We start from the raw sequence: 16,933 nt of genomic DNA on the forward strand, positions 1-16,933 counted from the left end.
CTTCTTCTACTTTTTTTTTTTTTTTTTTTTTTTTTTTATATCCTTTTAGTGGCTTCGCTGGTACGAAGCATATGTTTCCTTTACACATGAATTTTTGTTAATTTTTGATTCCTTTTCATTTCCACCACGCCGAGGGATTGACATCTCAGAGGAGAGAAAAGAGCCAAAAAAAAGAGAAAAAAGAAAAAAGAAAAAAGAAAAAAAAAAAAAAAAAAAAAAAAAAAAAAAATATATCCATACGTGTATATGTATACATGTATTACCTCTATACATACAGATATATTTATGCTCGAGCGGGTGAGCAGTTCTTGCTGGTAGTTGAACGCCCACCTGCGCGGTCGTGTGTCTCACTTCTCGCTGCGACGTATAAGCGGGGGTAGGAAGCACTGGCCTGCATATAAATATATATGTATATGCACTTTATATATCGTATATATATATTTATTTGTACACGTGCAAACGCGCGTATAGAACTTTGCAAAAGAAAGCCGCCTTCAGTGAAGGAACCCATTGTGAAGGAACAGCCCATTAGACCACCTTGTCCTAAACGTACGGCAAAATGCAGACCAACGCAAAAATTCTAGACATGAAGGATAATTGCGGTGGGAAGCAACACTTGGAAGGGAACTACAAAGTTCACAAGGCCATTAATGGCATATATAACGGAGGAGTATATTATTACGATGAACATTACGCGAGCGTGAGAGAAGAAAATGATGCACCTAGTAATCAAACACAAGAATCGAACCACTCGTCAGAAGATAATTATTACTCAAACAGTATGAACGAAATGAATAATTATGATTCTACCTTGTTAGTAGATAAAGATAACCATGAAAATGGTACGAGCAATGAGTATGATATGGATACCTTGGAAAACGAAATCGTAGGAAACAGAACGGATGGTTATGGAGCAAATGCCTACGACTGTGTCGTCACAGACAACGGCAACCTTGTTGTCAATATGAATGGCACTGTAAACAATCATAGTAAATTTGTGAATCCACAAAATTTTGGTTATGCAGTAAATATAGGAAATAGTTCCTTGGGAAATGTGGGCATGAGCCAAATGGGGAACACAAATTATGGCGACTTCATCAACGGAATGAGCGCCATGAACACTATGAACTTTATGGGTAATATGGCTGTGGTAAACGGGATGAGTGGGCTAAACGGTATGCTGGGGATAAACTGCGTTACGGAAGAGAATGGGACCAACCAAGGAAGCAGCTTTTCCCATAATGAGAATCCCAACTTCATGAATAGCCATTTTTTAAGTAAGTCCAAAATATACAGCGGAGGAAGTAACCATATAGATGATGCAACTGTGGAGGGTAGTCATATGCTTCCTTTGAATGGACACATAGATAACAATAGCGCGAATGGGATCATCAGTACGAACTTCCAATCGTATGCATCTATGTACTATGGAAGGAATGTGGCTAGCCAGGATAACATGAATAACAATTCCTACGATGATAACGAAAATTATTTGGCAAACTACGGAAGAAACGATATGACCATGCAAGATGGACTACTGAACGAGTCGTTCCAAGAAAATAATGAGGAAATTATGAATAAATCGTTGGATGATTATTACGAGAAAGGCAATGAGCAGCATGGATATGTGCGAAAAAGCCAGGAGGGCACTCCGAGGGCGAGCTACCTGTCCTATAACACCGCGTCCTATGGCGCCAGCGACGTCTGGGGCAACACGTGCAGTAACAATTGCAGTAATAACAGTAGCGACAGTAATGAAAGTTGCAATAAGAGCGGAAATAAGAAGAGAAGTAATAACAACTATGCCGTGTCTTCTCCCTACATGAATAATGTCGAAGGTGCATATATCGATGGGAAAGGTGGAAGCTATTCATACGAAATGGATTCAAGCAACGGGTTCTACATGAAAAGACAAAATGGGAACATGTATGGCAACTACGTTAATATCATGAACGGTATGGGTAGCACTGTTGGTGGTGGGAACTTCAACGGTAGCCACTCGAATGCCGCCATGGTCCTCAACTGCAGCAACGAGATCCAAGGCATGAGCAAAGTAGGCGGGAACAATTCCCAAGGGATGAACACAAATTCCACGGTTAGTCATGATACGGCGTTCCCGGTAAATTATGAAGAGGACGAGAACGACGAAGAGGATGTTAGTAACGAGGAAGAAGGAAACGGGGTCGTTAATGTCAACACTAATGGCGCTAGTGGTAAGGATGCACGAGGATTGATATGCGCGGGGGATGAAGGATATCCGAAGTACGCAGACAAGAAGGGCCATGTACGCATTATGGGCACTACGTTCGACGGAACAGAGAATGAACACGTAGAACAGGCAGATTCGATGTTTAAACCGAACAGGTTGAACCCCTTAAATTATAACTACGTCTCCAGACGAGGTAGTAGCTATAGTAGAAGGAGTAGCACAACGAACTCCATGAATATATCCAGTATGAACGATTTGGACAACTCTCCATCATATTCCAATTGTCTTAATATAGTAATGCAAAATCAGGAGCAGGATATGCAGCACTTTGTTGAAAACGGAAAGAATGCATACTTAGATCCCACGACGAATGGATATATCAACCTAAGACCTAACGCTAGTTATAATGGGGATAGAACGGACTGTAGAATAAATGGGGTGAAAATGAAAAATATAGATTTCCCTATGGACGTAAAGGACAATGATGACGATGATATGGGTGACAGTAGAATGGGTGGAAGTGTCCGAATTGGCAACAACAGTACCAACAACAACAGCGAAATGGAGCACATGAACAATAAATCTAGGGAGAAGTTCGGCATGTACGCACCAAATGATGAAGGGGTATTCAAAAATGGCAACTGTAGCACTGAACAGGTTAACTACGTTGATATGAAAAAAGGAAATGGTGAAGACCACATGGATGAGTATAACCAAGGGGCAGAATACAATTTGCACGAATCGTATGATGCTAATATGTACAAGGGAGCAATTAAGAAAGAGGAATTGGAGAAAGATAGCAATTATGTTATGTACAACGGGGGTAAGGATCTGGGCAACGGCATGAACAACAGCATGAACAACAGCATGGACAACAGCATGGACAACAGCATGGACAACGACATGGACAATGACATGAATCGTGATGTCGACTCCAACCATCAGGTGAATAACGTAGAAAATTATCCAAGCGAATTAGTGGATAACGCTCAAATGACAAATGTAGGTACTTACGAAAATGGACATAATTTAAATCTGGATAATGGGCATGCGATGTACAAGGTAGATCATAATGTTAAGTTGAAGGGAGGAGGGATGCCCAAAACTGTGGGTCCCCGAAAATCACAAAGCTATCTGAAGAGTAAAAATTACATAAGGAAAACAGCCGTTGCTGATAATATGTATGATGACCCTAACGAGGACATGAACAAATCCAACAATTGTGATTCTTACTATATGAGGAACGCAAGATCAAATAATTCACTCTTTCTGCGTCAAAATGGGAACCAGTCCAATAATGACCTTTGCAACGGGATGAGTTATGATGGGGGTAATGTTAATGGGATGTCCACAGAGGAAGGTGTCCTTCCAAGCGCTACAAGTGCAGCGGCTGGAGCAACATCGGTCGCTTCTGCGAGTGGAGTTTCCATGACGGAGTACAGGAACAACATGAACTATTTCGAAAACGTAAACAAGAGTATCATGCACAGTGAAAACGGTTACGATTATATTAACCAGCAACCTGGTGCACATAGCAGCTACACGAACCCGTGGATGCACCGAATGAAGGGTTACGCGTCTGACCAAAAAGTACAGTCTCTTATGAACCTTAACGGATGTTACGGCAATATGAACGGTAATAAATATCCAATGGCGCATGTGAACAGTCAGGGTAAAAAATCTATTGTTCGTGGATATAGCAATGTTTGCAACATGATGATGTTAGGAAAAAATATGGATGATGGCACTCATGCCAATATGAACGGTGTGAGTAACATGAACAGAGAGGAGAATGATCATCATCTAATCGATGGAACGTGTGATATGAACAACATGCGTCTTCGGAATGGACATCACAGTCGTAACAACTTTAACGCCATGGACCTTCAAACTAGTCAAGGAGAATTGAACACTTTGAATAATATCATCTCCATGAATGCTCAAAATTCTCTAAACCATTTTAACATGCTAGTAGTACCTAAGATTAAGGGAGTCCGTTTTGACAAATCAGGGAGGAGATGGGTGGCTAGCTGGAGCCAAAATGGAAACCAAAAGAGGCAATATTTTCCTATAAAGAAATTTGGCCAGACGCAGGCGAAATATATGGCTATTTTTGCCAGGATAAGGGCTGTGAAGTTCATGCAGAAGAGGCCTCACGGGGCATCCGAGAATAAGAGAAATCAGTGCAGGAAAACCTCCATGAAGGACAGAGCGAAGAGCGAATCGGAGGACGAAAACAATGAGTATTACGACGATGATAACGGAAATGACGACGATGCGCTGGATGATGTCGATGTCGATGTGGATGGTGATGTCCATGTGGGTGGCGATGTCCATGTGGGTGGCGATGTCCATGTGGATGGCGATGTCCATGTGGATGGCGATGTCCATGGAGATGGTGATGTCCATGTGGATGGTGATGTCCATGTGGATGGTGAAAGGGAATTTGTCGACCAAGGTACCTTTAACTATGGAATGCACACCTGTACCGAAGATAACGAGGGATTCTACAACCAAGGTATGACGAACCAAGCCCCAAACGAATCGGGCGATGAATCTGCGCTGAACAATTACTACGGGTACCCAGGTGGATCAGGGGGGTCATGTGGCCTGACACAGAATTACATCCCCATTAACAGTAACGACGGCGCAGACGATTTGGGGGTTCATAATTTTGAGACGTGTGTACCTGTGGAAATATCCGAAAAAAGTGTTGATGAAGAGGTCAACGGAGCGGAAAATGTGTGTAATAATGAGGAGGATGGGAACCCAAACCAGGCCAGCAGAGCGACCGATCGCACCATTAGCAGTAACTGTAATAACGGAAATGGGAACCAAATGGCTTATGAGAATGTCAATTCCGAATCAATCTGCGCCGAGGGCGTAGGAAATCAAGAGCTGCAATATATGAAAACAAAATATGAAGTGGGGGATGAACAAGTGATAGCCTCTGAGGTGCATACAGGAGGAGATGCAAATATAAAAGAATCAGCTTCCCCCCAAATGAGCGTGTCGAATTGGGTGCGAGGGTATGCTATGAAATTTGGGCTGTGTGCAGAGAATACCATTTCGAAGGAAGAACATCGCGAAGACAATAACCCTCGAGAGGGTACAAATAGGGAGTACATGAATGGAGATTCCATCTTAAGTGGTGCCCACTGTACTGACGAAAATCCGGACGAAGCATCTGGAAAGGAGAAAATGGACAAATTTGATGAGGATGGTAACGGGTCGAATACAACGAACTTACACCCCAGAAGTGACGATCACCCATTTTGTTTATATGAGATGGAGGAAGAGGTGAAACATTTTCCAGGTAGGTCGGATGATGTTATACAGACGTGTGGGCTGAATGGATCATTGGATGGGGAGGTGTGTCACCAAGGTGGAGAAGGTAATGACGAAGCAGAAGGTCAGCAGGATGACAACCTTGAGCCGGAAAACTGTGAAGATGGCAATGGAGGGAGGATTGATCGAGGAAATGTGCACGTTGATGACACGGAGGAACACCAAATGAACGACGAGGATGGGGCAGAAGATGGAGAAGACCGCCATGATGACGACTCCGAAACGGACGGCGACCCCCCGAGCGGAATGAATCGTGCAATGGAGTGTGATCGTGTCGTAAAGGACCAGACGCAGGGGGAAGAAAATGAAGTAATTTTATTGAACGTAAATTTGATCGAAATGAATGGAATAGTCGACATAGAAAGAGCAAAGAAACACAGAAACAACGTAGATGAAAAAATAAGGAATCTCTTCTTAATGGTGGAAAGATGGAAGAAGAGAAAGGATGAAAAAATGTGTACAGATGCAAATGATAAATCATTATTGAACATAACGAATGAAATGACAAAACAGCTGATGAGTAAGTTGTATGAACTTAATGAGCTAAACGAAAATGAAAGAATGATTCTGTTCACACAGTTGAAGGAATACTACCTTAGTGAGAACAACCTAATTTGCCATAGAGAAAACATCAAACTGGGAATGCGTAAAAATGGAAAGATGGAAAATGTAAATGATGAACAGGGTAAAGAGAAGGGACAATTTCAAATTGAAGAGAAAAGCGAATCGTACTGTGCCGAAAATGCATCCAATGATATGTGGAATGTATACAAATTTAAAAGACCAAGAATTGATGCATGTTCGGCCGCATTCGCTGCTAATATGGAAAAGTCGACCCATTCAATCGGGATAGGATGTTATGACAAATTAGATAGAGATGGTTCCTCGGGTAAAACTTTGTATGTGCAAAGTTATCAACCTGACGGATATGGGGAATGTGATATCGACTTGGAATTAACAAATGAGGAGATATACGGGCAGACAAACGAGGAAGCGCAAGAAGAGACAGATGAGTCCACGTTGAATGATAATGGACCACATAATCAGATGAACACATACCATGGAAATAATGAAACCATGTTCCTTCGTGACGATACGGATGGGGAAATAACTTCCTGGGTCACTACGTCGGAGGGGGATGATGCTTCTTCTGCTCGAATCCTTAACCATCATATCTCTGCAATCTCAGACGATGTGCAAGAACATGGAGAGCACATAGATTGGAGCGGTGATGGACTTGTGGATAGTACGTAAAGTAGCGACACAGATGAACAGAAACCGGTGTGGAAGGATGCAAACTCTTTGGGGAATCATCCTGATTGCGTCAAATAATTTTGAGAAAATGAATCCTTTTAAAGGATCTGGAAAATAATATGAACTTCCCCCTGTGCTGTGGGACCCAATATATATATGTATTTTTTTTACATTTTTGTATCTGCTTGCGTTTAAGAACGGCAAGCTGTACACCCAGCCTCCGCCTGATTTTATCCTCTTATTTGTAATTTGCATGCACTATTTTACCGCGCATTGTTATATATTTCCCCCCCTTTTTTTTTTTTTTTTTGCAAAAATAACATTACGTATTGCTGCTTTAAGCCCCTTCTCTACACATTTCTTTTGTGATTAATTTTTTTTTTTTTTTAACTTTTTCTCATTTTTTATATTTTCAACTTAGTATGTGTCCTCTTTTTATATCTTGAAAGAGAAATAAATATATTCAAAATGTTAAAATGGAAAAAATAGAAAAGTTGAGTCATTTTTGAGAACGCACATTTTTTGTTGCGCTCTGTTTGAGGGCAGCCAACAAAAGGCACACCACATTTGAAAGAAAGAGTAGCCACGTGGTGGTAAGGGCGGGGTTACCCAACACCCGCATGAACGAATACGATGTTTGTTTGTATACGCTTTTATAGCAGGTGTTTTGTTTCCCTTTTTTTTTTCTCATTCTTTCTTCTCACGCATAATGACAAAAAAAAAAAAAAAAAAAAAAAAAAGGCAGACGTGCATCTGCCAAAAATATACACCCCTAGGATTTACCGTACGAAAGGAACTTATTCTTTTTCGAAACATAATCTATGATATGCGCAGATATATCACTTCCAGAATCGGAGTCGCTTTCGTTTTTCCGATCCATATAATCATTATTTATGATGGCGTTTTTTTTTTTTTTTTTTAATTCGCTCTTAACGTAAGTACTGAGGACATCTTTCATGCTGGTATTAAACCAACTAAAAATGGGGTGCTTATTCAAGTTTAGTGATTTACTTAAAGCGTCATGGATATTTTCCGTGCACTGCAGGACATCCAAGTTATCTCTTTTTATTAATTCTATCGTGTGACTATTTATATACCCTCCATAGTTGTACATCTCATCACCTTTTATTTGTTCCTCTATGTCCAGACTTACCTTGCGCACATCAGCTTTCAGCTTTTCTTTCAAATAAGCAACATAATTTTGCGACGAATCTAGGCTGTAAAATTCTACCAAACAGATCCCTAGGGATTTTCCGTGCTTGTCATCTTCCAGGATAACTACTCTTTTCACTTTCCCGATTTTCTCGCAATAATTTTTTATTACCACGTCATTTATAAAGTATAACAAATTTACTAGTAATAAAAACTCGACTTTGTTATCTTCCTCATCTGCGCCTTCGCTCAATTGGGGGGCACCGAGGAACAAGCAGGGTTCTGTAGGAAATGGTGCGTGTTCAGATTATACGTGGGAGGAATGTGAAATCAAATCGACCGCTTCAAAAGTTAATCAATAGAAGCAGAAAGCATCGAGGCCACTTTTTGTATGCCTCTTCATCTTTGCCGTGCATGCAGGGGAGGGGTGACAATACAATCGACACACGTATATATTTTTCATGGAGTCCTCCCCTGGGGCGCACATTATATCCGCTCATTTTTAAAAATGTGTGTAGTACCCTTTTTGGTGTACACCACCTTGGCGCCGCTTAACTTTTTGTATAAACTTCTTCTTGACTTTTCAAAAAATTGCTACGATGCGGAAAAAAAAAGGAAGCGATGAAAATGGGAAATTATTTATCCCCTCCACAGGTTGATTCCTGTGTGCAGAAAAAATGCTCCTTCTTTGGAGGCCCCCAATTTGGGCTCGTCTTAAAATGCCCCACCTCTTTCGGTTTCACGGGTACCCTTTCGACTTCCTTTTTTTTTTCTTCGATTCTTTTTTCGTATGATCCTTGTAGCTGTTCGTTCAGAGTGGGGAAAAGTAAAATATAGCAACGCGACAACACAGCGGAGCGACCCAAAAATAAAATGTGGTTGCTCGAAATAAATTGCTTTCCTCCTGTTTTGTCATCACGTCACTGGTGCAGCCCTCACGTTGCAACACGCAGAAACATTATCCTCTGTTCGTGCGCTAACATGCATGCGCAACCCCTATGGAGCTCCTTACCAAATTGTCGGCCTCTAACCCTTCGTATAAATCCTCATCATCTTCATCAACCTTGAAGGAGGGAAAAGGTAAAAATGCGAATTCAAAATTTGGAAAAAACGTACACATAGCTGAATCTGTATATGTGCAAATTTACAAAGGGCAATTTTGCAAGTTCTACTTTTTTTTTTTTACGCGGACAAACTCCAGGGGGGGGAGTTACTTGTTCGCGTTTCCGTGTTCATACCTCCGAGTAATCCATTGGTTTGGTGGCGGTTGTTCAGGTAAATTAGGCAGACGAATAGATAGAACACAAACGTTCATACATGTACTCCTGTATGTGTGTATTTATCCGTTCAGCTTCTTTGCACGATTTCACCTGGTGTCTCTTTTCCCCTTCATATGCACGGGTGTGTGCTCGTGCCTACATTTGTGTTATCGGCTCATCTACCGAGTTGTTTGTCCCCTAAATGCAGAGCCGGGCGCAAGAGACGTGCAACGGAGGGATTATCTCCTGACTTACCGAGGTAAATGCAAAATAAAATGCGCATCCAAAAAAAAGGGGAAGGGTTCTTTTCCCCATGCACATATAACATTCAAAATTGGAAAAAAATATTTCTGCTTGTTTGTGTTTACATATGAAGTGAGAAGCACTCACTGGGGAATTACAGACTGCGGACAAACGAATGAGGAGTGCGGAACAGAACGGGATTTTCAAAATCTAGCAATTTTGAAAAACATCACATTTTCAAACTGCAATTCTTTCCTTCCCTTACACGCATTTTTTTACCTGACATGAAGGGGGGGAGGGAAAAACCAGAACATTCAGACTCGAAAAATCGACTCGCCCTTTCAACTTAGCCCCTTAGAAAAAGAGTCCACACAATTAGAAATAAAAGTACGTAAACAAGCTGGTGGCACTTGTATACATTTTATTCGTATTACGAATATATGACACACGTCACGTCAGACTTTACACAAGGGGCATACAAGAGTGAGAAAAAAAAAAAAAAATAAAATAAAATATGCCATTCTCCCTCTTCGGATAACCAACCCTAAACGAACCAATTGGCACACTTCATTAATGGGAAATTTAACGTTCACAGAAATTCTTCCACAAGGAGGTTATTTCATTTTTATATACATCGAATATCATATATATACATATATATATATATATATGGGGGTAGCTAAAAAAAAAAAAAAAAAAAAAAAAAAAAAAAAAAAAAATTCTTCCCTGCATGTCATAAACGTTAGGGCATTAACTCCTGATGACGTATTCTTTTCTTTCTTTTCTTTTTCCTGCGAAAGGCGTAAATTGAACACACTATCGATAACTTCCCATTTGGTTCATATCCAAAAAAAGGGGAGGAAAAAATTATGTAAAAATATGCCTTGATTAAATGTTACGTATAAGTTGAAAAAAGGATTATGTGTTAAAGTGGTGTTGAAAAGGCTTTTACACCGAAGCGTCGTAAAGGTTACGGCAAGAACTGAATGACGCTTACGATCAAGTCAAGCCTGGGCTTAAAACAAAAATAACCATGAGGTTGAGGTGAAGCAAAAGGTATACAACTCGACGGGAAAAAAAAAAAAAAAAAAAAAAAAAAAAAAAAAAAAAAAAAAAACTTATAAAGTTAAAAACAAATATGCAAAAAGCTCTTTTTACAATTGAAGCTGTTTTTGTTTTCCCCGCATACCAGAAGAAAAAAAAAAAAAAAAAAAAAAAAAAAGGACGATCTGATACAATTATTTATTTTTACGCAAAAGCCATTTACCAGGTAAAGCATATTACACCCTTTTATAAGCAGCGGAGATCAGGAAAAGGAGGTAAAAACTTGTATAACACGAAAAGGGGAAAATATATTTACCCTTTTACCTCCCCTTGTGTAGAGATTTGTTCAACAGCATATTTTACCCATTTTTACAACTCTTTTTTTCGCCGGTCTTGCGATCCTGCCGTGACTTTACGCCCCTCTCCCACCTTACATTTTACGTGCTTTCTGATTAACACGCTTCCAAAAAGAAAATGGAAAGAACATGGAGGTGTAATTCATGCCTAGTGGTTAACGCGGAGGAAGCCACAGAATGTGCTTGTTGTATGGAAAGGAGGAGCAAGGATGATGGTAAAACAAACGAAAATGTTATGAAAAATGCTAACGAAAATGATTGTAATAATTTGACGGATAGTGAAAAAAAAATAAAAAAAAAAAATGACGACAACTCCTCCATTAATACCGACACAAATGTTGAAGCACATGCCACAAATTCAACAGAGGACACCAAACATAGTGAAAATACAAATGAAGGTAAAAGTAGCATGTTCGATGGCGATGGTTTTATGCCATCATTCAAGCAATCCCCAGATATGCAATCTTCAAACAAAAGTATTTTCATAACAGCCGCGCTAAATAGTAATGCCACTACCGCAACGAACGGTACCACAACTGCCACACATGAGGACACCAATGGACACATTAAAGAAAACAAAACGGGAGAGAATAACACTACTAGGGAGAAAACAAAAAAGTCCATTGGAAAAGGCAAACAGAAAAAGATGGCCGACAAACGAGAGAGAGCGCCATCTACGCGAATACAACCTATTCGAAAATGCACACAAAAAAAAATAAACTACAGGACATAGGCACACGTAAAAAAGGGAAGCATATATAAATAGATATATATATATATGCTACTTTTTTTTTTTTTTTTTTCGAACGCAAATGTTTAGCAATTCCATTTTTAATGTTTAAGGAGAACGATGCCCTGTAGTGATAACTTGTTTTATTTTATTTTTTTTTTTTTCCTTTTTTCTCTTTACTTGTTTATCCAAGCAATTATTCAATCAGTTAATCAATTACTCAATCGATTAATCAATCAATTACTTAATCAATTACTTAATGAGTGGCTAATTCTTCTATGCAACCGCCCGTTCACTTACCCTAACATTTATCCGTCCATATATGTTATTCGTACCTTCATGCATTTTTCCTTTTTTCTTTTTTTTTTGCGCCCCCCTTCCCTTCATGCAGAAACTAAAATACTTTTATGCCATCTTTTTAATTTTGACAATTTCTAATTCCATCCTTTCAATGTGTGTTTTTCTTTTTTTTTTTTTTCTCATTCAAGTCCACCATGTAGGTAGGTTCGCATGGATGCACCTGTGTATGCTCTCCTGTCGGGCTCAAATCATAACATGTTCTCACACGCTGAATGGAGGAGTTATATTCATTTTTAACACCTCTCATTGCGCAGTAATCACGGTGCGCATAAAAGGACAAAAGTACTTGGGGGCGCCAATAGGGAGGGGAGAGTTACATTACAGCGCGGTCTGTAGATCCGACAACGTTTTGCTACAATCACGCTAGTCCTCATATGTCGATTACTCGCATTCTACTCTACATGTATTCTCCCATTTCTGTTGTGGAGGAATTTACGTGATGATGACAGCTGCGGAGTATCACGTCTTTTCCTTTATTATTATCATACACATTTATGCGATAAAGGAAAAAAACACAAGGGATGCCAAGCGATGAAAACAACTTGATTGTCTCTCCCTTAGGTGCTCACTTGGCTACTTGGAGTATGGGAAAATCCGGAAGACCTAGGTCAAGATGGCCTTCTTTTAGGATGCTAGCTGGGGAAGGAAGCTATATCCACTAGCGGTTGAGATTGACATTTACAGTTCCACTGATGCTTCCTACCTCCCTTCCACTTCTTCTCTCCCCCTTGATCCCTTACATATTAGTATTTTCATCATAATCTGCACTCTTGGATGTTGGCTTCTTATTATGGTATATCTTCCTAATTATGTCGAAGTCCACCTCCCTGGGCACTTCAATTGGCTTAAAGGTATCAATGAAAAAATTCAACACGTGGTAGTTGCTCCCTGCATAAGTCACGATCGTGGGCAGAACAAATAATCCCAAGACGTAAAATATTTGGGCTCTTCTGTCTCTTATGTTCTTGCCACTAGGTTTGTGGTATCCACTGTAGAAAAAACCCATTCTTCTGCGAAAAGAAAGTAACAAAAATGAGTGGCGCTCCAAGGTATTCGGGGGTTATTTCTTTGGCGCTATAGTTCCTCCGCAGAATGCCACGTCTGTGCCGCGCCAAAGCGGAATAACAAACGTATCATTCACACGGTTGTACATTCACACGGTTGTACATTCACACGGTTGTACATTCACACGGTTGTACATTCACACGGTTATACATTCACACGGTTGTACATTCACACGGTTATACATTCACACGGTTGTACATTCACACGGTTATACATTCACGCAGTCGTACATTCGTATATTCATATGTTCACACACACATGGGCATAAATTCGTGGGCCTTTTCAGCCTATAAATCAGCCCTCCAACCCTTTTTGCAAATGCGCCGAATAGGTTGTATTCACACAACTCGAAGTGTTTACGCAAGTAAAGGCATCCATACAAATGTACATACGAAGTAACTTACTCAGGTGCGTAAAATGAGAAAAGGAGATGTGCCTCTCTTGGTGGATCTCTAACTCTTGTTTGCCTCCCCACTTGTTCTTTTTGCTTGAAAGTACATATGGCCTTTCCTTGTATGCTTTTTTTTTTTTTTTTTTTTTATTTTTTTTTTTTCCCAAATTGTGAGTACCTCCTATTTGTAATAACCCTTTGGAAATTAACCTAAATAAACACATCAACAAAAAAATGGCACAGAAGCGGAATAGCAAAGGGAGATATTCGAAAGAATTGTAATGCTCAACGGAACAAAATTTTTGATTTCCGCGGAAATTAGATATTCGTTACTGCGCGACGGCAAGAAAAAAAAAAAAAAAAAAAATAGCTAAAAAAAAAAAAATATATATAGCTAAAAAACAGAAAAAAAAAAAAAAAAAATGCAACATAAGGGCAAACAAAAATATAAGCGTTCAAACGAACAGACGAACGCGACCACACAGGTGTGCTACCCACACGCAAGCGTCGCAAGTTGAAAAAAAGAAAAACAAAATGGAGGACGAGACAGAGAACAACCTGGTGGGGCACGTTTTGTCAGAACTTGAAATGTCCAGGGAATATATTAGGGGGAAATTTAAAGGTACGGGAAAAGGGGGCAAAAATGCAAAAGGAGGAAGCAGCCAAACAGGGGGAGAACCCACAGAGGTTTACAAAAACTACGACAAGATATTAACCTGCATAGAAGACAAAATTGCATTTTATAAAAATTTGAATGAGGTGGAAAAAGCAAAAAGGGGACACGCTGAAAATGGCGAAAGCCGCCCAACTGAGCAGCCCTACCAAAGGACCGCAAAAAGAAGGGACAACTTTTTCGAAGAATACGAAAAAAACAAATCCAGTCTGCAGAAAATGAAGAAGAAAACCATTGCAGGGTATACCGAGGAAGGAAATGCGATAATTATAAACAATGATAAATTTTGCAAAATGTTCATTAATTATAATTTGGCTAGTGATCGGAAGAATGGGGTGACAGATTCTCGATTGAATGGAACTGTCCAGGGAGGAGACGACTTAAGCGAACTCTCCTGCTCCAGCTCGAGCGTCGTTTCTCTACACAGCTTTGTAAAAAGTGAGAAGACTAAACGGATAAGAGGCAACAGGGAAGCCTACATAAGGCACAAATATCATGATCATGCATTTGTTAACCACAAATTGTATCCCTGCAGTGACTGTTCGTCCAGTTCGTTCAGCTGGTACAGCGACGACTATGATGATCTGTTCTACTACTCCAATTTGTTGAAGGAAGACAAAGGCTTTAAAAAATGCTACGTGGAGGAAAAAGATGGGGAGGAGGATAAGATCACGAAGAAGAAGAAGGATACTCAACAGTGTAAACAAAAGAAGAACAAAGAGAAACACATCAAAGAGTTCGAACGTGATGTCGCAAAAGAATCCCCCTTCTACAACTACATCTACTTCAAGTTGCCTGAAAAAGACAAAAGTAAAGCATACCCCATTTTTGTAAACACCATAAATGGAAAAAAAAAAATGTATAATTTAAAAAAAATTTGCAGAAATACACATAAAAAGAATTACAACCATAATGAGGCAAATAAGTATGAATTAGATGAAACATTATTCAGTTACAAAAAATGTAAGTTACTTCCATCCGTTAAGAATGAAACAAACAAGAAAGGAAATCATCCCATCGAAATGCACAGCGACGACGTCTTGAGGAGAAAGCACTTCGATTCGGATGACGTAAACTAGTAAGTGTATCATAAAAAAAGGAACCACATAAGAACGAGGCGTAAAAAAAAATGCTACCCTCCTATATATGTAAAGATGGCAAGAAAAAAGAAAAAAAAAAAAAATGTAAAGTCTCGTATGAACAATGTTCTTGGATGGACTGTTCATCAAAGTTCATGGAAACCCAGGGGAATCCAATATTTTTATACCCTCACGTACCTCCTCATTTCTCAGTGCAATAGACAAAATTATACATCAGATGGGAAAAATCTCCAGCTCCGAAAAAGAAGAAAAAAGAAAATTCAACCATTCTGACAACTTCAACAACATTCTTAACAAAAATAAGGAGTTCCTAAAAAGGGAAAAGTAACACAAAATGGAGACAGCATGTAGTTCTCTTTCTCTCTTTTCTCATTGTCTATCCATTACTATCAGTTGTACGTTCCTCATGCAATCGAGCTTCATCTCTTTTTTTTTTTTTTTTTTTTTGTTCACCTCCTTTGCAGGAATTTTACCTTCCAAAAGTTGTGCGAAACGGAGAAGATAAGGTAAGGAAAAGTTGCAAGCGGAAGGACGACAGAACGGAAAAGCGCCTACCACTTCTATCCCTCAACTGTATAACCGCTCAATCGTGAACCCTCCATTTTTTGCGCAGGCTAAAAGTAAAAATCATCGGAACTGATGGGAGAGTAATTAAAAACAAAAGTTTGGACAATGTTCTAATAAACAAGGTACCCAAAAGACGGCACACGCTAACACGCACATGTATCAATGTCTTCCTATGCGCAGTGTATATGTAAGATTTATTTTCCTATCCTTCTTTTCACGCCTGCTTTCCCTCCACGCAGAACAAAACCTTCGGCGATTTGGCCACCCACCTGGGCCATTCATTCAAGCTACCCAAGGATAAAATAGAAAACATTAAAATGTATTTTGACGGGGATTTATGTGATAAGGACCTTACATTTGGTAATTTTGACAAAAGGGAATCTACGTTTTCGCGCAGAGGTGAAAACGCAGTTGCCTCTTATCTCACACCTGTTTGTATGCCCGCCTCTAAATCCGTTTTTTCCCTCCCATAACAGACAATGAAGAACTGGGACTGGAAGATGGCTTCCAAATAGACGTGAAGTTCCCCCTGTCCGAGGTAATCAAATTGTTCCTTTTGCATTTTCATATCGGTGGACTTCAGCCATAAAATTATTTCAATATCTACGTAATGATGTCCTTTTTTTTTTTTTTTTTTTCATTCCCAACAGGATAACGTTAATAAGCAAGATGAAGCAGATTTCAGTGATGACAACTACGTGCTCTACCTACCTGACTCGTACGTCATTGATTAGTTAGCGAAAGGGGGAACAGAACAACCGTTCTTTTTTGTTCAAAAAATAGACTATTTCTTTTCTTTTTTTCTCTTTTTTTTTTTTCTTTTTTTTTTTTTTTTCTTGTCTTGGTTGTTTCCTTCTCTCACTTGGCATGCGCAAGTGAGTAATTCTTTAAAAAGCCGAATGAGCAACGAACGGATTCGCTCAACGGATGATCATGGCTCAAGTCAATTTCCTTTTGAATGAAATGTTTTTTCTTTTTAATTTTATCAAACGATGTGGTACATGTGGTACACCAAATGTACGCAAGTGTGTGTTTGTGGTGGGACATACAAATTACCAAAACATATTAACTTCCTTTTTTTTTTTTTACAAAATGACGAATGCACATTTTAAAAAAATGGCACTTTGGGATGGTGCCAGCAAGGAAATAAAAAAAAAAAATGCACACTGCGAACAATAATAT

The 16,933-nt window shown here is 39.5% G+C and overlaps 5 protein-coding genes across 5 annotated transcripts; 3 read left to right on the forward strand and 2 right to left on the reverse strand.

Annotated features, from left to right (window-relative positions):
* Positions 1-559: 559 nt before the first annotated feature.
* PKNH_1417900 (AP2 domain transcription factor AP2-FG, putative) lies at positions 560-6,811 on the forward strand (the record flags this gene model as incomplete). Its single annotated transcript, XM_002262032.1, has 1 exon — positions 560-6,811. The coding sequence occupies one exon, from the start codon at positions 560-562 to the stop codon at positions 6,809-6,811; it is 6,252 nt and encodes a 2,083-aa protein (XP_002262068.1).
* A 772-nt stretch (positions 6,812-7,583) lies between these two features.
* On the reverse strand, positions 7,584-9,216 carry PKNH_1418000 (conserved Plasmodium protein, unknown function; the record flags this gene model as incomplete). The annotated part of the gene is made up of 5 exons (XM_002262033.1): positions 7,584-8,245; positions 8,485-8,557; positions 8,692-8,766; positions 8,976-9,026; positions 9,202-9,216. 5 exons carry the CDS (start codon positions 9,214-9,216, stop codon positions 7,584-7,586), a joined length of 876 nt encoding a protein of 291 aa, XP_002262069.1.
* A 1,767-nt stretch (positions 9,217-10,983) lies between these two features.
* PKNH_1418100 (zinc finger protein, putative) lies at positions 10,984-11,598 on the forward strand (the record flags this gene model as incomplete). Its single annotated transcript, XM_002262034.1, has 1 exon — positions 10,984-11,598. The coding sequence occupies one exon, from the start codon at positions 10,984-10,986 to the stop codon at positions 11,596-11,598; it is 615 nt and encodes a 204-aa protein (XP_002262070.1).
* Positions 11,599-12,691: 1,093 nt separating this feature from the next.
* Positions 12,692-12,961, reverse strand: PKNH_1418200 (uncharacterized protein; the record flags this gene model as incomplete). The annotated part of the gene is made up of 1 exon (XM_002262035.1): positions 12,692-12,961. The coding sequence occupies one exon, from the start codon at positions 12,959-12,961 to the stop codon at positions 12,692-12,694; it is 270 nt and encodes an 89-aa protein (XP_002262071.1).
* Positions 12,962-13,945: 984 nt separating this feature from the next.
* On the forward strand, positions 13,946-16,485 carry PKNH_1418300 (conserved Plasmodium protein, unknown function; the record flags this gene model as incomplete). The annotated part of the gene is made up of 7 exons (XM_002262036.1): positions 13,946-15,162; positions 15,377-15,508; positions 15,649-15,690; positions 15,798-15,873; positions 15,991-16,111; positions 16,228-16,289; positions 16,402-16,485. 7 exons carry the CDS (start codon positions 13,946-13,948, stop codon positions 16,483-16,485), a joined length of 1,734 nt encoding a protein of 577 aa, XP_002262072.1.
* Between the last annotated feature and the right edge of the window lie 448 nt (positions 16,486-16,933).

Source organism: Plasmodium knowlesi, assembly GCF_000006355.2.
Source record: "Plasmodium knowlesi strain H genome assembly, chromosome: 14".
NCBI lineage: Eukaryota > Apicomplexa > Aconoidasida > Haemosporida > Plasmodiidae > Plasmodium > Plasmodium knowlesi.